Source organism: Rhinopithecus roxellana, chromosome 15, assembly GCF_007565055.1.
Source record: "Rhinopithecus roxellana isolate Shanxi Qingling chromosome 15, ASM756505v1, whole genome shotgun sequence".
Classification (NCBI taxonomy): domain Eukaryota; kingdom Metazoa; phylum Chordata; class Mammalia; order Primates; family Cercopithecidae; genus Rhinopithecus; species Rhinopithecus roxellana.
The window spans coordinates 56,991,957-57,014,110 of NC_044563.1; the positions used below are offsets into that span (position 1 = coordinate 56,991,957).

The following is a 22,154-nucleotide window of genomic DNA, read 5'->3' on the forward strand; positions in this document are numbered from 1 at the left end:
ATTTGCAAAGGTAAGATATTTTAACCACAATAGAAATTACTATTTTCTTCACACTCCGACTTCCTTTGTGTTTCTATTTTCCTTTATATGGGATCATTGGAGTGGCCATGGGCACTTCTGCAGTCTGACCGAGGGGAAGCTGAGTGGGGGACTGATGTGAGTTGGGTTCATTAGGACATGTTTATGTGGTCCTCTGAAACACGGGATGTATTAATATTTATGTGGTTCTCTGTGTATAGATAAATCATTGCTAGTAATCTCTGTGTAGAGAATAGCTTCTAGGAATTCTACCCACTGCCCAACTCACTTGGCATGGTGATATTAAGTTGCGATATCGTGATATGAATGTGTCTCATGGCACCCAGCCCAGGAAGTATATGGTCAGTAGAGAAGAAACAGGAGAAACCAGACTTGAAATGCACAGAGCCAGAAGCTAGTCTGTGGAAAATTCTTCTAATCATCAGGGGGAGAAAATGTGTTTTAGAGGTTATGCAGGGCAGTTAATAAAAGTATTATGCATTTTTGGGGGATTGTGTGATGTATCTGTTTTGCATTCTTTTCTCATTATAGGTAAATATAGGTACTTTGTACCTAATTTTATGTTTATAATTTTGTATATTTTTCCTAAAGAGGGCTCCTCAAATTATAAAACCTTCAGTTCCCACAAGGTCTTCACATCCAACCTTGGCTCCATCATTTATTTTCTGTGATCTTGGGGAAGTCACTTGTGCTTTCTGAGCCAGTTTCCTCTTCTGTAAAATGTGAATGACAATTTGGACAGGTGAGGATTCAGAAATCCTCGTGACCTTATTCCATTTTTGAAACCATTAGTAGAAGAAGTCACTCAGTCAAACAAAAATTAAACCAGAATATAAAGATAGGAAAAGATGTAATATACAAGCAATAACGGTGAGCAATAAATCCAGTAAAACTTAAATCTAAGTTAATGGAAATGATGTGGTTGTTGCAAACCTCTAATGCAGTTTATAAAGAAAGAATTTTTGTAATAGAAGAGACATTATGCAAGAACAAATTTAATAATAAGCCATATCTATAATTCCAGACTTTTTTTTTCCCCTGCAAAACCTGGGAAACAAGAGGGATGAAGGAATATAAACATCCTAAAAGCCTCATATTGTTGGAGGAGACTTTGAAATTCTTGGCACTGATACATACATGCTTAGATATTTGTTAAACATTTACAGATACCAACCAGCAAAATAAAAAGGGAATTGGAACTTCTCTACCTCCCTTTTCTTTTATCACGTGGGAAAATCTCAAAGCCCTGGCACTGGGAGCTGCTCAGAAGGCAAGGGCCACATGTGACCCCAGCTTCCCCCCACCCCAAGCACAGGGCCAGGAAGCCACTGCTGGTGGCTCCCTGTCTGCTGCCTCCCAAGCAGCAGGTCCCAGTGAGGTGGGGTGGCAATAGGTTGGGCTGGGAGCAGATTAACAAACTCTCTCCTCCCCGCAGGGAAATAACCAGGCCAGATAAGACTAGCCTTAAAACAAAACAAGGGCCGATGTAGAAAAGGATTGGATCATAAGACCTGAGCAAGCCATAGCATCACTCATTACACAGAGCTGAGCTTTACTGCTCCCAGCATTACAGTAATGGGCCTGACGCCAGCCCAGGAATCCAGAGACCCAGGTGCCACCCCCCAAAAAATAGTGTCACAGAACTAAACATTATCCATGCTGCCCCAAGTAACACAGACCCAGGCACTCAGGAGAAAATAGAGAAATTAGGATCCTAGTCACAAAGGTCACAGGGACTTTGGTGGCCCCTGGTCACATGTGTGAAATCTTGGCAATGTGTAGGAATCAGTGAGTGCACGCTGAGTATGTGTTTGTCTGAAATTAGAAAATACCCAAGTGTGGGCCTGAGTCTCCCTCCCTGCCCCAGGGCCCAGACTTGCCCACCCAGGGCCCCTAAGGCAGGTGTTGGGCCTCACCCTCAACCATGGCTCCCTGAGGGCAAGGGCTAGAACTTCCTGAGATGGAGAGTGAGTCTCCCGGCTTCAGCTAAGGCTTCCTGGGGCCCCCACACAGGCCTCCTGAAGGCCCTGCCAAGTCTGGGTGTCCCACACCTGAGGCCAGCTCCTTCCTCCCTGTGGGAGTCTACCCAGGGTCCAGCTCAGTGCTCTGCCTCCAGGGGGCGCCAAAGGGACACTTCTTAAAGGCTGCTGGAGTTGGGGAGGAGACCTGAGTGTACACTGACCGCACAGATGGTCACAGCTGAACAAGCCTGAAGGCTGGCAAGTTCATTCCCACCTGACAGGAGATGGCTGAGGCTCAGAGAGGGTGATCCAGGGAGTGCAGACCTGGGCTGGGGCCCAGCATGGAGGGCAGCCTGGCCCACTATGGCTCACTTTGCTATCTGAGGGCCCCAGGGAAAGGGACGCAGTCTTTCCACCCAGGAAAGCCTGGCTCCAGGACAGCTGGCTGGCTGGGGGAAGGAGGAGGAAGACCCTCTTGCTTCAGAAATGGCCAACACAGCAAATGCCCAAACAACTCTTTGGTTCAGACTAGCAAGCAAAGGCTCAGAGAGGATCAGTGTCTTGCCTGAAGCCACACAACAATTTAGTGGAGGAGCCAGAATGGAACACAGGGCTCTTGACACCCAATCTTGGGCAAAGGACTCAGAGGAGGTACTGCTGTGGCTGCCACTCTTGGCCAGGTGGGGCCCCAGGACAGCTCACACTCGGGAATCCTCCGGCTTCTTCCCTGGCCCTGACACTAGCAGTTGCTGCTCTACAGCAGGGCTGGATCTGCTCTCCTTGGTCCTTGCCTCTTTGTCCTGCTGCCTCAGGATGGCCAAAACTAAGGCGAAGCAGATCACGGAACCTGTTTTGAAGAAGAACTGGAGGCCGATGAACCTGGGGAAAGAATGGGAACCCTTGAACTCAAGAGCGGCCAGGCCAGGGCATGGACATCAGCAATCATCACTCATTGTGAAATCAGAGGCACTGAGGCCTCAGGGAGACACTGACCTCTGCTGCAGCTCTTCCCTGGAGGAGGGGGAGAGGCTCTGCAGAGGAGCCCTGCGTGGGAGCAGAGGCCTGGCCATCTTCATTGCCATGTCTTGGACTCTGCTCTGTGGCCTGGGCTGGCCCTGCCTGTCTCCGAGCCTAAGGGCTCAGAGGGCCTGACAAGTAGAATTTTATATTGCCCCACCTGCCCCAAGAACAAACGGGTTCCTTCTCCCCTGTTTAACTATCAAGGCCCTTGTTTGACTTTTCCTCTTCTAGGAAGCCCCCTGTGGACAGTCCCAGCCCACAGGAACTGTGCCCTCCTCACCTCCTCAGAGCTGAAAGTGAACAGCTCCTTGTCCCCAGCCCTGCTATCAAGTCCTCTCCACATCCATCCCAGGCCAGCCGCCTATGTGCCTTCAGGTTCCTTTGAGTTCCCCATTGTACAGATGGGAAGACTGAGCCCCAGATAAGTCCCATGATGAGGGAGACAGAGCTGGGCCTGAAACCCAGGCCTCCTGTGTCCTAGACAGAGCTTTCTCCCCAGCCCTTCACCCCAAGTCCCTCTTGCAGCATGGCTGCTCCTCTATTTCTCCCCAAGTTCCTGCATAGACTCTGTGGTCAAGGTCCAGCTCTGCCAGTTATTAGCTGTGTGACCTTGGGCTACTTGCTTTAACTCTCACTTTCCTCATCTATAAAAGGAGTGGGGCAGTGTCTAGCTTGAAGGACTGGTGAGCTCAGCACTGAATATATAATGGCACCTGTCACCTAGCAGGTAGACTTAAATGAAACCTCCCCTGCCTGCTAGTATCCTGCCTGGGACTCTGAGAGTATTTCCAGCACCCTTCCCACAAGCCGTCAAACCAGGTCTCACCGGTTTCGGAGCAGGTCATTATTGTAGTAGCGACAGACAGCTCGACGCCCACAGCTCAGGGCCCAGTGCACACAGGTGGTGTCGATGGCGCTGCCGTGGATCACGGGGCTGGGCATCCAGGCTGAGGGAGGCGGTGCTCAGGGGATAACGAAGGCCCACTGTCCTGCCCTGCCCCCTCCCTGGCACATACAACCCCTCAGGGGCTCTGGGTTACTGGGGCCTCTTGGCTCTCTGGCCCTCAAGCCCGCCCCACCCCTGTATCTGAGGTAGCTTCCTGATGGGTCTAGCCTCTGCCTATACACCCTGCTGTAGGAGAGCTGGGCCAGGCCTGTCACCCCATGGGCTTGTGAGCCCTAAGATCAGGGATTGTGTTCCGCTCATGCCTGTGCCCCAGGCCCGGCACACAGTGGGCATCTGGACCCCATCACCACCAATGGTCCCAAGCAAGATCTTTACCCAAAATCCTCAGGAACATGAACTGGATGCCCACGGCCAAAGTCTTGTCTTCTTTCTTCACTCCTCTAACAAGCAGAGACATGGGCAACATGAGGTTGGAGGGGTTCCAGCCCCCAAGGTCCATGCATCAACGGTGAAGGGTTCTCATCATGCCCTTCTCTCCCACCACCCAGCACCAGCCTCCCTCCCATCTGATGATCTAAGCTGGGGGGCTCAGGGACGTACCCCATCCCTTTTCAACCTGCAGAACCTGGTCCCATATACAAGTCAACACACCCATTGACCATCAGGGTCCTGTGCTGACCTCTGTATGTTTTTGGTCACAGACATCACTCCTCTTCTTCCACCCACTGGTCCCATCAAATTCTCCCCTTACTCCTACAGTTGGCAAGACCTGGAGCTGGGACAGCCAGACACTTCCCCAGCATCCCCAACCACTGTAACGCCACAGCCTGCAATCCTCTGGCTCCCGCCAGACAACACCAGTGGCCGGCATTTATGGAGCGCTTACTATGGGCTCAGTAGTTCTGCCCTGCAACCCCACATCACTCCCATGAGTGAGATGTACATTAGCCCCATTTTATAGATAAGGAGACTGACACTTAGACAGATTCAATAACTTGGCCAGGATCTCATGGCCAACAGCGGTCAGGGCCCTATCCACGCAGTCCTGAGGCTGTGTTCTCAACTCCTTTCAGTCAGGCTGCCTGTTGGGCATCTGATTCCTCTATTTTCTCTCCCAGGCCGGCTTGTGTTCTAGATCTACATGTCTTCTAGTATTTGTGAGGGGCTCCATTTCCCTTCTAATTTCCTGGAAAGTAGATAGTGAATAAAATAATCCCAGGAGAAGGAAAATGGAAATTATCTTGCTCTGAGGTCCCTGTGATATTGTGAGATATGTATTTAGTCTTCCCGGCATACACTCCTACAATTCTTGGACTCTTCAAAGTGAGAAGTGTCTTTTTGTATGCTAATAAATCGACTGATGGTGAGCAGCCCCTAGGGAGCTTCAGGTTGGGGTTTGGTCACCAGAGGGACCAAGGCAGGATTAGAGGGTGGGGACTTTCAGCCCCAACCTCCAGCAAGGGGAGAGAGGCTGAAGGTTAAGGTGACTGCCAATATCCAGTGATTTAATCAATCATGCCTACATAATGAAGCTTTGGAGAGCTTCCGGATAGCTGAACACATGGAGGTCCCTGCAGGTGCAGCCAGAGAGGGCATGAAAACTCCTCTCCCATACCTCGCTGTGTGCATCACTTCATCTGTATCCTTTGTAATATCTTTTATAATAAACTGATAAACATCAAGTAGATGTTTTCCTGAGCTCTGTGAGCCAGTCTAGCAAATAAAGCAAACTCAAAGATGGGGCTGTGGAAATCCCAGCGTATGGCTGGTCAGTCAGAAGCACTGGTAAAACAGCCTGGGGCTTGCGGTTGGCATGGGAAGTGGAGGGGAAGTCTTGTGGGACTGAGCACCCAGCCTGTGGGATCTGATGCTGTCTCCAGCTAGATCGTGTCAGAATAGAATTGGAGGACACCGGCTGGGGTCCACTGCAGAATTAATTGCGTGCCTGGTGTGTGGGAAAATACCCCCACACTTGTTGCAGAAGTCTTCTGTGTTGATTGTTGAGTAACAGAATAGAAAAACTGCTTTTCTCAGCCGAGTATGGTGGCTCACGCCCGTAATCCCAGCTGTTTGGGAGGCCAAGGTAAGTGGATCACTGAGGTCAGGAGTTCGGGACTGGCCTGGCCAACATGGTGAAACCCTATCTCTACTAAAAATACAATTAGCTGGGTGTGGTGGCGGGTGCCTGTAATCCCAGCTACTAGGGAGGCTGAGGCAGGAGAATCACTTGAAGTCAGGAGGAGGAGGTTGCAGTGAACCGAGATTGCGCCATTGCACTCCAGCCTGGGCGACAGAGCAAAACTCCTTCTCAAAAAAAAAAAAAATATTTTTTTCTCACTCAGTCCTCTTATCCCAGTCCTTACCCCAGGAGACCCTGATTTTGAACTCAGGTGCCAATTTGTCAGGGCCAGCAGGCACTCTTAGGATGAGGGCCACAAAGATCTTGGCCCAAAAGGCAGTGCTAAGCATGGGCTGGGTCCACAGTGGGCACCTGATAAGCACTTATATGTAGCCTTGAAGCAGCATTCAGAATCATGCACTAGACTGACACAGTTTGGTTTCCTACATGCACCTCCTGCAGCTTATCTATTGCAGGTATGATGTCCTCACCTCCAGAGGCCAGGACAGGGCCCTAGGTATGTCCTCCTCTCCCCTGGGCAAGTAGGAGCCTGGGCTCTGGGTCAGAGAACCAGTACTATTCCACCCAACACTTGCTATGTGACAGGGGCCAGCTCCTGAACTTCTCTGAGCCTCAATTTTCTTATCTGCAAGATGGGGAGAAAACCTTGCCTCAGTAGGTTGCCATGGGATGAACACAGTTAAGGCCACGTTGTGGGGGCCAGGACACCCAAGTGGCCTCCTTCCTTGAACTTCCCCCTCAGAATTCCTTGTTCTGCTTCTGGTTAAGGACCTCCTGGTATCCACCTGCCCCTGCCCCGCCCCCACCTTCACCTTAGGATGAGCATGAAGGAGGGTGTGTGGGTGAGACAGGCCAGGGCCGAGCCCAGGCTGACCAGGAGCAGGAAGGGCACCACCAGGTGGCTGCAGGTCGAGTCACAGGATCCCGCCATCACGGGGTTGCCCTCCGCCACGCAGCTGCAGTTGGTGTAGAAAACCTGGAGTGGGAAGAGGAGGAAGAGACTCCAAGAGCTCCAAGGGCAGGCAGCTGGCCAAGGGCTTACAGCGGGGAAGGCTTGTGAGAGGCCCAAGTCCCACGGCCATTTGGGGTAGAGCTGGCTGGGAGTCTGAGATCCTGACCCATTGGCTGACCAAAGATGGCTTGAGGAGCAGGCACGTCAAGGGCTCTCTATGCTCAAGTTGAGCCTGGGCTGAGGCCGTGAGCAGGGAGAGGGAAACAGAGAGAAAGTAGAGAAGAAGAGGGAGGGACCCAGAAGAGCATCATTCTCCCACATTCTACACACCAGCTGTAAGAAAACATCCCCAGACTGGCCATGCCCCCGGGCTGGTCCCCTGGAGTGTTTGATCCCAGCCTGCACTCACTCCCTAGGTAGCCAGGAAAACCTCCAGCTAAGGACTCTGAGAAGTGATCTGGAATGCCGGGGCCCGCGGGCACCCGATAGAAACCAGGCCAAGCCAAGAGGCCTGGTCTTCTCTTTACTTTCCCATAGACCAGAGCTTCTGGACTCATGTGCCCCAGCCACACGGGGCCTCAGATGGGAGACAGGTGTGCAGGGATTAGTCCCATCAGCCCTTGAAGTGGCCAGCTGGCCTGGGCAGCTAGAGCCCTCTGAGCCTCTCACCTCCAGCCCTGGCAGCTGCAGACACTTCCCAGTGTGAAAAGGGTTCGGAATCCCTGAGGTGGATGCTGGGGGCCTTGGGAGAATTTTAAGCCAGGAGTAGATGAGACTGGATGGTACAAAGGGTGTTCTGGGGGCTGCACGGAGGAGGGACCAGATCAGGGAGGCAGGCCAAGGGGCCCATCACAGAGTGGGCTTGGGGGTGTGTGGATAAAGGGTTTAGATTTGAAGTTACTTAGCAGGTGGAATAAGAGAAAGGCAGGAGAGAGTGAGCATGTGAGCACTTAGGCTTGGGTGACCAGGCACTCTCCATTGGCCAGCAGAGCCAATGTGCATGATGAAGCTGTGCTGATCCTTCACACAAGGGTCTGAAGACCTTTCACACAAGAAGCTGTGTGACCCCTAAGTGCATATCATCTTACATTGCAGGAAAAGTGGCCCCTGAGCCTCCAAATACAGGCTGGAGATACAATGGAGGGACAAGAAATGGAGAAATGCTAAGGCAAGGTTCCTGGGAGAGAGACATCCTGCCCCTGCTCCTTTTCTCAGAAGCAGAGGGTTAGTGGGATAAAAGCAAAGGCTGGATTTTTCCTGACCCTTGGGTTTTTCCTGACCCTTCAGTTGGGTTTTTCCTGACCCTTCAGTTGGGTTTTTCCTGACCCTTTATATTCATCCAATTCCATGGCAGGAAGTTTTTCTTATGAATGACTTCAATCCCTGTGCTGCTGCAGAGTCTCATTCCCCCAGAGCATTCAGCACCACACCTGTGCAGCCACCCACCTGCCCCATCTTACCTCATTCACTCATGTACTCATAAGCTGTTACTGAGCAGCTGTGCTGGGCGCTGAGCCACCCATCCCTGAGCCAAGATGCTCACAATCCAAGGAGGCAGACATGTCAAGACACAATTCCAGGCCAGCATGACAATAGTCCCTGAGTGCTAGCCTGGTCTCAGCTGCACCCTCCTCCAAATACTGTACCTAAATCCAAGCCTCCGTGATGTTCCAAAGAGGGGGCTGACTGGGAGGCCAGGGCTTTGGTGTCTAGTCCCAGCCCTGGTATTGAGACTCTGGGCAATGTCTGGTCCTTTCCTGGGCCTCCATTTCTCATCTGTACAATGGGCGTAATAGGAATGTGTATTACTGAGTATTTAAAATTACCTAGGCACTGTGCTGTGTGCTTTCGTGGATAACGTCATGTGGTTCTTTGCTTACTATTTAATGAATTCATCCAGGTAAAGCATTTATTCAGTACATTCCTGCTCTGTAGTAGGCACTCAATAATATCTCCCCTATTTTACAGGCCAAGAAACTGAGGCACTGGTTAAATAATTTGCCTAAGGTAACAGAGCCAATTAGAGGCAGAACAGGGATTTGAACCGGGTCCCATACCCACAGGAGTTCACTTCTCCACCTGCCAAGGCCTGGGGGCCTCTGGAAGGGCTCTCAGGCCCAGGTAGTGCCTGACTGGTTTCTAAAGGACTACGCACCATCAACAGGTTCTTCTGCACCAGCCGGTGCAGCCCAGGTCTCTCCCTGGAGGAGCCTCAGCTTTAGATGCTGATGCCCAGCATGAGGGTGGGAGGTGAGAGGACTCTGGAGAGAGGGAGATGTTGTCATAACAACCAGCCTGATGCTGCTGCCCTGACAAATCCCCCAGGCTTCACTACAGCCTGGGGGCCTGAGAAGGCAGACATTGTCCCCCTTTGTCATTTTGGGAAACTGAGGAAAAAGGGGAGGAGGAACCGGCTGGTCTTAGTCTTCCTAAGATTCAGAATGCACTGCTGCTGATTACATTGCCTTCATTTCCCCACTGGGCCCCTTGGCTCTGAGTCCTCAGCTCCCAGCACAGGGCCTGGCCCAGAGGAAGAGATCAGTGAAAGTTTGTTGACTGACTGATGAAATGCTCGCTGGCCTTCTGTGTCCTGTACTTTGCTCGCCTGCCCCCACACTATGGCCTCAAGCGTGATCAAACACAGATCTGAACTTGTTACTCCCTTGCTGAAAACCCATCTGTGGCTTCCTACTGCTCTCCAGAAAGTCCCCATTCTTGGCCTGGCATTCAAGGCCCCTCTTTTTCTGGGCCCTGCCTTCCCTTCATGAACCCTTGTGCTTCTGCTCCAACAGAAATGCTGTGTGTGCATGCTTGCACATGTGTGTTCCTCCAAACCTCTGCTTAGGCCATTTCCTCCTGCCTGGAAAGCTCTTCCCTCTCAAGTCCTAGTTTACCCATTCATTCTTGAATGTCTGGCACAAATGCCACTTCCCGTGAAGCCTTCTGGGACCCACCCCCACCCAGGGGGTTGTGTCTCTTTTCATCTTTGTATGTACTTGTATCGACCAGTGGTCTTACCTATCAGCACCTCTGGAATTCCTGTGAGTTATTTTCTTTTGCATCTCCCCTGCACAGAGATCTGGAAGCCAGAATGGTTCACCTCTGTGCCCTGGGCCCAGGCTGGCAATGAAAGCTTTATTTTTATTTTTTGAGATGGAGTTTCACTCTTGTTGCCCAGGCTGGAGTGCAATGGCATGATCTCGGCTTACTGCAACCTCTGCCTCCCGGGTTCAAGTGATTCTCCTGTCTCAGCCTCCTGAGTAGCTGGGAGTACAGGCACACACCCCGACGCCTGGCTAATTTTTTGTATTTTTAGTAGAGATGGGTTTCACCATATTGGTCAGGCTGGTCTGAACTCCTGACCTCAGGTCATTTGCCTGCCTCAGCCTCCCAAAGTGTTGGGATTATAAGCGTGAGCCACCGCGCCCGGCCGATGAAACTTATTGAGAGAATAATGTTCTACATCTGCCAACAGAGAGAGACAGAGAGAAGAGAGCTAGAGAGTGAGAGCTTGCAGAGGTGGAGAGTATGACAGGCCCACAGAGACAGGGCAGGCAGGGCCCTGAGGGGCAGAAATTGCCACCAGAGGCCTGACTCACCTGGCTTTTGTCCAGAGCATCCTGGACCACCCGGCTTGAGCAGCCTGCGTGGCAGGGTGTGATGTATTCCACACGAGTGCTGGGGTCGCAGACAGGGTTAAAGCCGTCCGATGGGCAGGAGCAGACCTCCATGCAGCTTGGAAACAGCTCTGGCCCAGGCTGGGCACTGGTGGGAGAGAAGGTCAGTAGGGTTGGCCTGGCTTCCCTCCCTTAGGCCACTAGCGGGGACCTCCTCAACCCTGTAGCCGAGAGCAATGGCCAGAGATTTCGGCTCCACACGGAGGATTTTCACCATCAGGGCTGCCCGAGGATGGTGTGATAGTGAGCTCCTTGCAATGAAGGTGTGCAAGTATGGAGACAGGCCCCCTAGATCCTACGAGCCTTTGAGCTTCTTCAAACATCTCTGCACCTCAGTGACCCTTCTACAGGGTATACAAGATAAATTCCCCCCAGAAGTTAGTGTCAGATGAAGAGTATCTTTTCCTCAACGAGCTTCCTTTCTCCGAAAATCAGTGATTGCTTCCTTTCTCAGAAAATCAGAGCTATGAGTGTGGGACCCAATCAGGAGAACTGACCACCTGTGGGATCTCCAGCCTGTTCCTGCCTCTCTGGGCTTCAGTTTCTCTGCCTGTCATGGCCATCCTGCAGTCTCACTGCCACCACCCTGTTCACTGTGTCCAGGAAACATTTTAGTCCCACCTGCCTCCCTCCGAGGGCCTGCTCCCAAATCCCCTGGGTGCCCCAGCTCCAGGTGGCCAGGGCAAGGTGAAGGTGGGCAGGGGCAGGAGGTCAGAGGGAGGCTTAGTCTGAGGGGGAGGTCACCCTGGGAGGAGGGCAGGGAGGTGGCCTCTGGGACTCAGAGTGTCACCTGCCTTCACGCTAGGGGGAAGCACAGCTAACCTGCCAGGGAGAGAGAGGCCCAGAGAGGCTGTGCCTTTCAGGGTCACACAGGGGTCCAGTGGCCAGGCTGCGGAGAAGGCCAAAGGTGGAAGCTGGAGGTCCCTGTCTTGGGCTTGGGGTGGGTATGGGGCAGAGGCCAGGCTGATCAGTGAGGCTGGGACTGGAGCTTAGTGAAATCTCAGTTCCATGGAGAAGAGGGTGAGTAGGAGCTGGAGACAGTCTCTAGCCAGGGTGTGGAGTGGGGAAGTGGAGCATGGGGCAAAGTGAGCTCCTCTCCCTCCCTGGGGTGAGGGGACACTCCATCTGAGAGGGAAGGAAGATCATCAAACACAAAATATTTCCTCCTCCTCCTCTGCCAGACAGTGCTGGTGTGTGTCTGACAACATCTTGGCACATCTCCCTCGGGGTGGGGGTAGGAGTGGGAAGGCTGGCACTGTCTGCGCTGAGGGCCTATCAGGAGGCGGTGCCAGGGGACTCTGCCAAGGGAGAGGCACCTCCCAGAACCCTCTGCCAGCAGCTGGAAGGCTGAGCAGATAAGAGTTAGAGGGCCCTTCCTCTGCTCCTCACTCTCATTGACCACCTGGAGCTGATTGCTTCTGTGGGGACAGTCCTGGCTCCAGGATCTACCCTGTTCCAGCTATGGGGTAACTTCACCTCTCTGAGCCTTGCTGTACTTATCTGTGAAAAGGGGCTAATAAGAGGACCCATTACAGAGATCCTGTGGGGGTTCAATGAGATGTAATGTGGGAAGACGCTGAGTGAAGGGAGACCTTCGGTTCTTGCAGCTGTTGGGACCTGTGGTTGTGCAGGAATAGGGAAAGTTCTTCTTGCCTAGCTCAGTTGGTCCCAAATAGTCTCTTCAGTGAATTAGAACCCAGAGCTTAGTGAATAAATCACAAGAATTTAGGTGAGAACACAGGTGACACGAGATGTCAAAGCTAAGGTGTGAAAGGGAGAAGAAAAGAGAGATGGGGCGTGTGGGATGAGCTGACTTTTTCTCCCATGCACTGTTGAACACATTGTGATAAAATATCCATTGACTTTTTACTGTAAAAATCATTTGTTTGAGGACCTGGCTCCCTCCTCAGACCAGGGACTTCCTGAAGAAGTGGCTAAAGCCCCCGCTGCAGTGCCTAGAACAGGGCTCTGTACACAGGAGGCCCCAGTCTAGAGAGCGGAGTTGCCTCCCTGTTTGGAAAAAGAGGGGCAGAGAATGAAAGGGGGAGGAGGGAAGGGAGATGGGGGAGAGATCAGCGAGGGTGGGAGCTAGGACAGATGGGGAGGGGCTGGGTGCTCCTTGGCCCTAAGCTGAGCCCCTGACAGCCATGCAGGAGGACCCCCGGTGATGAAAGCTGGCACCTGGGTGGAGGCAGAAGATGCCAAGGAAGAAGCGGGGACGGAAAAAGTTGGGAAATTCTAGCTGAGTGTTGGGCCAACTTAAGCCTGGAGCAGTTTCCAGGAAAAATGAAATCATTCTGGAGAAGAGGCAGGAATGTGATTTCCAACATCCTCTCCAAGAAGGCTCCCAAGGGTAAAGGTGTGATGGAGAATTGTGGAACTAGAAATCAAGAGACTTCCTCCCAGAGGGTGGAGGCAGGTGCTGCCTCACAGATGTGGAAAAAGAATTCTGTAATTTTAGAGTAATGGAAAAACAGAATTTTAGCTCCCAAGCTCTAAAACCCAAAATATCAGAGGTCTGTTGTCCAATCTTTTCCCAGTGCCTGAGTCTCCTCTGCAGCCTCTCTGATAGGGGCCATCTAGTCCCTTGCTCACTCTCTCATCTCTTCTCGTTCTGGGTTGAGAGCATGCTCCCTTCTGGGCAGGCCATTCCTCTGGCTGAGCTGGGTCCTGGCTCCTGTGATGCGGCCTCTGTCCCATCTCTGTTGGGCCCACAGGGCTTAGTCACTATGGAGATGCCATCCCATGGGTGGCTCTGCCCTGTCTCAGCCTCCACACCCTCCCGGACTTGAGAGTTTCTGCCCCTGACGTCTCATCCATGCCCCTTCCAGTGGTGCCTGACACCCACCCTGGAGCCTTCTGGAGCACCCCACTGCTTGACTCCAATCTCCAAAGGGCTGTTAAGCAGAGGTGGGGAGGCAAGATTTGAGGCAGGGGGCGCCCCACCATCCTGGCCTCTGCCCAGGGCCCCTGTCCTCCCTGTCCCGTCCTCCTAGGCTTGCCTTCGTGTGCCCACGCACACACTCACCTGGTCTGGTGGGTGATGCCCGCAATCTGGTGACTGGGGCAGCCGATAAAGAAGAGCGGCAGGCTGAAGAAGAGGCACAGCAGCATCCCCAGCAGGCAAAGGGCACCGCATCCCACAGGGCCCAGGTGGAGGCGCTTGACCAGGACGCCACCCACCACGATGCCCACGATGACCGAGGGGAAGGAGAGGCAGCCGATGAGCAGGTTGGCGTAGGAGGCTGTGATGGAAAACTGGCGCTCCAGGAACTTGGGTAGGAAGGTGGCCATGCCCGCAGCCATGGATGACAAGCACACCTGGGACAGGACCACCAGCAGGAAGATGGGGTGGCGTAGGGTCTGTAGCAGCACCCTGGGGAAGACTGTGGGGGTGAGTGCAGAGGAGGTCAGGGCAGGCAGGGCAGCCAAGCCGTCCAGCAAAGACTGCCCTCCTCCCCTGCACAGTTCAAGCAGTTCCATTCCTTCCAACCCTTCCCATTCCACTTAAATCTACTGTAATCAATTTTATCCCACTTGATTCCAGTCCATTTATTCTAGTCCTTTTTTATTTTATTTATTTATGTATGTATGTATGTATTTATTTTGAGACAGAGTCTCTCTCTGTTGCCCAGGCTGGAGTACAATGGTGCAATCTCAGCTCACTGCAACCTCTGCCTCCTGGGTTCAAGTGATTCTCGTGCCTCAGCCTCCTGAGTAGCTGAAACTACAGGCGTATACCACCATGCCTGGCTAATTTTTGTATTTTTAGTAGAGATGGGTTTTGCCATGTTGGCTAAGCTGGTCTCGAACCCTAGGCCTCAAGTAATCTACCCTCCTCAGCCTCCCAAAGTGCTAGGATTACAGATGTGAGCCACCACACCTGGCCCTTGTTCTAGTTCATTTTTGAAATTCTGTTTCATTTCGTTCCATTGAGTTAGACTTTATCTTATTTGATATGTTTTTTTTTTTTTATTCAATTCTATTCAGTTCCATATAGTTCTGGTCCATGCCATCCTGTTTGATTCAATTTCATCCATCCCATCCCATGTCATTTCATTTTTTCTATTCTACGTATTCATTCCTCTCCCCTGCCCCACACAGTTCTTTCCATCCTGTCCTGCTACAGCTTTTTCCAAGCCACCTGGGCCTTCATCCTCCCTTGCGTCCCAAACACAGGTCTCAATTCCTTGCCCTGACCTACCCATCCCTAGCTTGTATTTCTCCATAGCCGTCTACCTAATGTACTATACTTTTCACTCATCTAGCTGTTTTATTGTCACCTACCAGAATATAAGCTTTCTTTAAAAAGATCCGGGGGTTTTGTTTTTTGTGTTGATTACTAAGTCTCCAGGGCCTGGGATATAGGAGGCACCTGAATTCATGGGATGAAGGAAGGAATGAATGGATATATGGACTAATATGTAATCAAATGTCAATATGTCTGGGGCAGAATCAAAGACCTCCAGAGAAGGTGAAATCTGAGTCGGCTTGCTGCTGGGAGACTTCCTGGAGGTGGGACAGAGCTAGGGCCTAAAGAATCAGTGGGCGGGGATCTGGGGAGGTGAAGCAAGGAGGAAAAAGAATTGAGTAGGGGCCCAGGAGGGGCAAATGCTTGGAGGTAGGAAAAGAAGTGAGTGTTCTGGCAAAAAATTACCTCCCCAGTCTCCTGCGAGCTCCTAAAATGGTGCCTCATTCACTGGTTGCTCCCATTGCAAGTCTGCTAAACTGAAGGGCACGAAAGGGTGGGAAAGTCCTTTCCTCGCTGGGCTCCAGCAGCCAGGTGATGCTCATTGGCAGGGGCAGCCCAGGTGAAAGTGTCAAGGACACTTTCTGTTCGACACGTGAAATCCTCTCTCCACTAACATGTGTTTCTGCCTGCAGTAGGCAAGACTGAAGTCAAATATAAGGTATGGAGGGAGAGGAGCAAACCACTTGCCAGGCCAGGCTGGTGGGGCCATGGGGGTTCTCTGGGCCAGGTGGGGGCTCCTTCTGTTCCTGCAGCAGCAGGACCAGGGCCTCTGTCATGGGAAGATTTCTGTCTGTCCTCAGAGCAGAGCCAAGTCAGCTGGTTCCCTGGCCCCCTTGGGCCAGGCTAGGATCTGTTTCCTTGGGAGGCAGAAAATAAAAGACAAACAGTTCAGGCAGGGTGGGTGGGGACTGTGGAATTCCCCCTCTTTTCTGCGGCAGGTCTGCCTCCTGTCCCTGGTTCCTTGCTGCACACCACACATTTAGCCAGCATTAGAGTAAAGAGGTGTGAGGCTCGCTGTGACCCCAGGTAGCTGCTCAGCCTTCTTGCCATGAGCTGCTCTGGCCAGGGCGTCTGAGGCCTTATATGGAGCCACGAATTTCAGTCTGGCATGGCCCAGGTTGTACAGGTGCCCCTACTGCATGGTAGAGTCCAGAGAGGGACAGGGGCTCGTCCAAGTTCATCCAGAGGCCAGTGTAAGGCCAGGAGTTTCCTAGGGTCTCCTGACTCCTAGTACAAGGTCCATCCTCCCTTCTATACTCCCTCCCCCATTCCTGTGCCTCTCTGGCTGCCTGACTCTAGAGGGCTCCATTTCATGGACTGCTTCCAGTCCATTCTCCTGCACTGATCACTGCAGTGTGCTTTATAGCCATCCCCCATCTCTCCTCAGCATCCACAACCTGACTCCGGAATAGATGGAAAATTCCTGGAGGGCAGAGGCTATGCCTTTCACTAAGATAGGGCTACCTGCAGGGGAATTCCAGGGCCCATCTCCAGCTCTGAGGCAGATCTTTTCCATGAGACAGGGCTTCCCTTAGCACAGCACAGTGTCTCCCCCATCAGACAAGTCAGGGCCTCCCTCAAGTCAGTGACTCTGTCTTCTTCATCAGCCAGGAGCCTCACCCAGCTAGACACCAGGTATCCTCTGTCAAATAGAACAGGTTCTCCTTCAATCTAGGGACTATGCTTCTTCCAATTAGTTAGGGGCTTCCCTTAACTCAAGGGCAATGTCTCCCCCCTTAGACAGGAACCTCCTCTACTTCAAGGAGTACGTCTCCCTCATCAGACAGGGGCGTTCTCCACCATAGAGGTCAGGTCTCTTCCATCAGCCAAGGTAGGGTCTCGCTCCATTTGGGGACTACGTATCCTCCATCAAAGAGATTGTATCTTTTGCATTAGACAGGGGCTTCCCCTAGCTCAGAGACTATCTCCCTCATCTGACAGGGGCCTTTCCTAGCTCAGGAATTATCTTTCCCCAAGAGTATAGGGCACCTCCAGCTGAAGGACCATGGTTCCTCCTCCCTTGGCCTTCCTTGTGGCACCAGGTGGTCAAGGCCAGGCCCTAGAGTCAGACTGGCCCCTGGAGTTCAGCAGAAGCCAGGCTGGCTCACTGGTCACAGGGCCTGAGGCACCCCTGCCCTGATTCTCTCCAGGCCCATGTAGAAGCTGAAACTACCAGAGACAATCTGGCCTAGAACACTTGCTCTAGGTTCCAATTTCACCAGCTTCCCTCCGGGCAGAAGCCCAAGCAGTGATTAATAAGCAATTCAGCAGCACAGCCTTCTGGGGCCTAATAGAATCTGGGGGTGGCCTGAGGCTAGGGAGTCCCAGCTCCTGCCTCTAGGCCCAGCACCATGCATGGAGTCCAAGCCCTCTCTTTCCCTGAGAATGCTGAAAAAACGGGGCTAGATTACTGATATCCCAACATCAAGTCTTTTTTTTTTTCAGACAGGGTTTCTCTCAGTCACCCAGGCTGGAGCGCAGTGGTGAGATCACAGCTCGTTGCAGCCTCAAACTCCCAGGCTCAAGCGATCCTCCCACCTCAGCCTCCCCAGTAGCTTGGACCACAGGCATGCACCACCAAGCCCAGCTAATTCTTTAATTTTTTTTTTTTTTTTTGTAGAGGCAGGGTCTCCCTATGTTGTCCAGGTTGATCTCAAACTCCTGGGCTCAAGAGGTCCTCCTGCCTTGGTCTCCCAAAGGGTTGGGTTTACAGGTGTGAGCCACCATGTCCTGCCCCAACGTCAAATCTTAGGAAGTTCTTCCCAAGAATAGGCCTAATTCCTTCCTGTTGCAGAAATCCTCAGTAAGGAATGAAGCAACCCCTGTGGATAGTACCCTCCTAAACCACAGGCAGCTCAATTTACTATCCTAGGGCATGGTCAGAATAACAGTGGAACAAGAGTAATAATTGAAATAATTGTACCTTATACTTGAGTATAGTTTTTTTTAATAGCATAAAGAGGCTTTCCATTTTTCATCTCATTTGATTCTCATGATAGCCCTTGAGATAGGCAGAGCAAGGATTATTGACCCAATCTTCCAGATGAGGAAACTCAAGTTAGAAAAGGAAACTAACTTCTTTAAGATTGTACACTGGTCACTGTTACGGGCAGGACTCAAATCCAAGTCTTCTGACCTGCCATCCAGAGCTCTGTAAGAGCTGGGCACACAGCAGGTACTCAATCAATGCTCCTGGGGTCATAATCTTGAGAAAGAATGGCCTGGTCATAATGTGTACTCTGGTTACTGATAGACTGAGTTCATAGTCTCAGGATCATAGCCTCATGGACTTTAGATCATTGAGTCTCCTCCTCGCTATATAGATGGGGAAGCAGAGGCCCAGAAGGGAGCAGGGATCAGGGACAAAAGCCCAAGTTCTGGAATTTATCCCAGAGCTCTCTCCGCCCATGCTTCTGCCTGGGAATTTGACAATTTCTCGATGGCCTCCCATTTGCAGGCTCAGTGGTGGGTGGGAAGGGGGGAAGGGTCATAGATGAGTCAGCACAGGCCTGACCTTCAGGAGCACAGGCTCAGACCTGAACTCATGTAGAAGCCCTGAGGGTTCTGAGAGCTAAAGAGGGAGGGAAGTGGCCTTGCTGGCCAGGAGAGCTGGACTTGTGGAGAAAGCAGTGGCTTTTGAGCTGGACCTAGAGGGATAGGGAAGGTTTTGTTGTTGTTGTTGTTGTTTTTGAGATGAAGTCTCTGTCTGCTGGAGTGCAGTGGCATGACCTTAGCTCACTACAACCTCCGCCTCCTGGGTTCAAGTGATTCTTCTGTCTCAGCCTCCTAAGTAGCTGGGACTACAGGTGCCTGCCACCATGCCCAGCTAATTTTTGTATTTTTAGTAGAGACAGGGTTTAACCATGTTTGCCAGTCTGGTCTTGAACTTCTGACCTCAAGTGATCCGCCCACCTCGGGCTCCCAAAGTGCTGGGATTACAGGCATGAGCCGCCACACCTGGCCCATAGGGGAGATTTTGAAAGCAATAAAAAATGATGGTCCAGGCAGAGAGGATTGCATGTGCAAAGACTCACAAGAAGTAGATGGTGCTCACGCGGGGTCTGCCGGTAGAGAAGATGAATCAAGAAAGGCGGGAAGGACTGGATCCTGTACAGCCTCGAGGGCCCCTCTGGCCCTGGCTCCCCATAACCTGGTCTGAGCTGACTTACCTTTAATGAACTGGATCACAGTCAGGTTTGGTGCAATCTGGACTAGGCCATCCTGCTTCTTTGTGGACTCCCCAGGGCTCTGCTTAGAGGGAGAGTCCTTGCCCTGAAGGAGACACAAAACCAAGGACAGTCCGCTGGATACCAGCGATCCCATTCAGGGTGGGCTGTGGGCTGGGAAGGAGAGCTCTTGGAGAGGAGAGGGTGAGGGCCCTGTCATATCTTCAGGAGCAACTGAGGCCTGCAGTGTTCCATTTGTTCTTGGCCCTACAGGTGCCCAACAAGTGATTTTGAAAGAATGAATAAAATTCTTATGGTTAAACTTCGTCATCACCAGTATCCACATGGGTTAGTTGTCATGACCACTATTAACATCATAATAATCACCAACATTTTTAGGAAAATCATCACCATAATCATCGTCATCATTTCTATTCCTTTCAGCTTAAATATCACCCTCATTCACATCACCCATATCATTGTGACTAAATGACAAATTTAGTCATGACATTACCATCACGATATGATGATTGCTATTGTTATCTCTGTCGTGATCACCACCACCAGCACAATCATCATTATCACTGTCACCTGAACCTCCAGAATCACCACCACGTGATGATAATCAGAATCATCAACGTCATTATTGCTTTCTCTATCATCATCATCATTACCATTGCCTTCACTGAGATCAGTATCTCCAGCCTCATCTCCATCGCCACTTCCATCATCACCACCAATGCTACCCAAAACACCAACACACCAGTCCCGTCAATCTTCACTCCCACTGTCACTGCTCCTCTTGGATGAATCAGGTCACACCTAGAGGACGGACTCAGCTTTGGGTCCAAGCTGTGAAGATGCCCATGGACACCCTGGAGTATGTCCCTCCACCTGGGTGGGGACCGCCTATGTGCAACTTTTGAAAAAGAGGGGACAAGAATATTGTGTGTGTGCAGGGAGGGGGCACAATCACCATCTTCTGATTGTCAGAAATAAGAAAGGAAATAATGATAAATAACGGTTAATGCCTACTAAGCACTTACTATATGCTGGGCACTGTTCTAATGACTAATGCGTAACTTATTGAAACCTCACAACCTCCTGAAGTATATACGTCCCTACCAACAACTTGGAGAAGGAAATAAATGTCAAAAATCAGTTTTAAGAAATGAAGTAGATACCATAATCATCCCTTTTTGTCATGTAATAAAACTGAGACACAGAGAGAAAATGTCTTGTTTCAAGCCACACAGATAATAAGTGGTCCAGCTAGGATTTGAATCCAGACATCTTGGCTCCAGAGTCTGAGCACTTCACTGGTATACTCTGCAGGAAGGGGGCAACCAATGCCAAGGGCACAGAGTACTCTACCTACATTTCTCTAACAAAACTCTGTGAGGCAGGTACTATTACTATGCACATATTTTAGATGAGGAAACTAAATCTTGGAGAAGTTGCTATGGGCACAGGGTCATTTGAATATAAGTGAGCAAGTGGAGTGCAATTTAGTTACATTTTTCTATGTAGGCTGAGGTCAGAATTAAAAGCGAAAAATTCCCTGGAAGAAAACTTATGCCGAGGCCGGGTGTGATGGTTCACTGCTGTAGTCCCAGCACTTTGGGAGCCTGAGGTGGGAGGATTGCTTAAGCTCAGGAGTTCAAGACCAGCCTGGGCAAAATGGTGAAACCTCGTCTCTAATAAAAAAAAAAATAAATCAGTCAGGCGTAGTGGCTCACACCTGTAATCCCAGCACTGTGGGAGGGTGAGGCGAGTGGATCACCTGAGGTCAGGAGTTCAAGACCAGCCTGGCCAACATGACAAAACCCTGTCTCTACTAAAAATACAAAAATTAGCTAGGCATGGTGGCACATGCCTGTAATCCCAGGTACTAGGAGGGCTGAGGCAGGAGGATTGCTTGAACCTGGGAGGCAGAGGTTGCAGTGAGCTGAGGTTGTGCCACTGCACTTCAGCTTAGGCAACAGAGCAAGACTCCATCACAGAAAAAAAAAAAAAATTAGCCAGGTGTGGTGGCATACACTGGTAGTCCCAGCTACTCAAGAGGATGAGGAGGGAGGATCATTTGAGCCAGGGAGATGGAGATTGTGTCAGAGGCGTTAGAATCAGAACGATTCCATGTTGACTGAGGGTTAGGAAAAATGAGGCTGGGACTTGCTGGGCTGCATTCCCAGAAAGTCAGGCATTCCTAGCCTCTAGATGTTTATGGTTAAAGGAACAGATTGAAAATGTTTACTAAATAGACCCAGACTTAGGAGTGTCCTGATATCCCGATGTCTTGAGAGCAGAAGCATTCCTAATTTTGCTTTAAAGATAATAATATTGATTCTTGCAAAATATAGTAATTAAGAAAATCCTTGATCACAAACCCTTGTAGCAGAGCACATCTCCCCATGCTCTTTTTTCATCCTATATAAACATATATTGTACCTAGGGTGGACGCGTTCCTCCTCTTACTTTTGGGAACACCCTGCTCTGCCTATGGAGTAACAATTCTTTATTCCTTTACTTTCTTCATAAACTTGCTCTCACTTTATGGACTTGCCCTGAATTCTTTCTTGCATGAGAGTCAAGAACCCTTTTTTGGGGTCTGGATCCAGACCCTTTTTGGTAACAGTTGCAGTGAGCCGAGATGGTGCGATTGCACTCCAGCCTGGGCGATAGAGTGTTTCAAAAAAAAAAAAAAAAAAAAAAGACTTACACCCAGTGTGGACAGTAGTTTAGAAGAGGCTGCCCTGGAAGGAAGCAAGCTCCCTGTAACTAGGAGTGTGCAGGCCAAGGCTTCCCCAAGTCCAGGGCCAGGATGCCATGGGCCATAGGGAAGGACCTGTTGGGCTGGAGAGCGCTCATTTGGACTTCCTGGTTCTGCCTCCTCTTCCCATGTTGCCTGTGAGGTTCCTACAGGACTTACACTCTGGTTGGGTCTGACACTTTCTCTTTCTTCTCCCATCTCGTTTTTTCTGAGATCATCATGAGGCAAATGCTGGATTTCCCCACATTTCAGAAGCTTCATGTCAGCCAC

General features: G+C 51.1%; 1 protein-coding gene across 5 annotated transcripts in view; it reads right to left on the reverse strand.

The window, feature by feature from the left end:
• Positions 1–872: 872 nt before the first annotated feature.
• The window catches only part of SLCO2B1 (solute carrier organic anion transporter family member 2B1), a 54,782-nt gene continuing 33,500 nt past the window's right edge, over positions 873–22,154 (reverse strand). For 4 of the 5 annotated variants that reach the window (XM_010366804.2, XM_010366806.2, XM_010366803.2 and 1 more), the window contains 7 exons: positions 19,118–19,220; positions 13,725–14,082; positions 10,619–10,784; positions 6,880–7,043; positions 4,303–4,367; positions 3,847–3,967; positions 873–2,879 (listed from right to left, as the gene is read on the reverse strand). In XM_010366804.2, coding sequence (XP_010365106.1) covers positions 2,699–2,879; positions 3,847–3,967; positions 4,303–4,367; positions 6,880–7,043; positions 10,619–10,784; positions 13,725–14,082; positions 19,118–19,220 — 1,158 coding nt within the window. In that variant the 3' untranslated portion in view covers positions 873–2,698. Of the gene's footprint in view, positions 2,880–2,993; positions 3,149–3,846; positions 3,968–4,302; positions 4,368–6,879; positions 7,044–10,618; positions 10,785–13,724; positions 14,083–19,117; positions 19,221–22,154 lie in introns of all 5 variants that reach the window. The other variant, XR_748369.2, reaches the window with a different exon arrangement.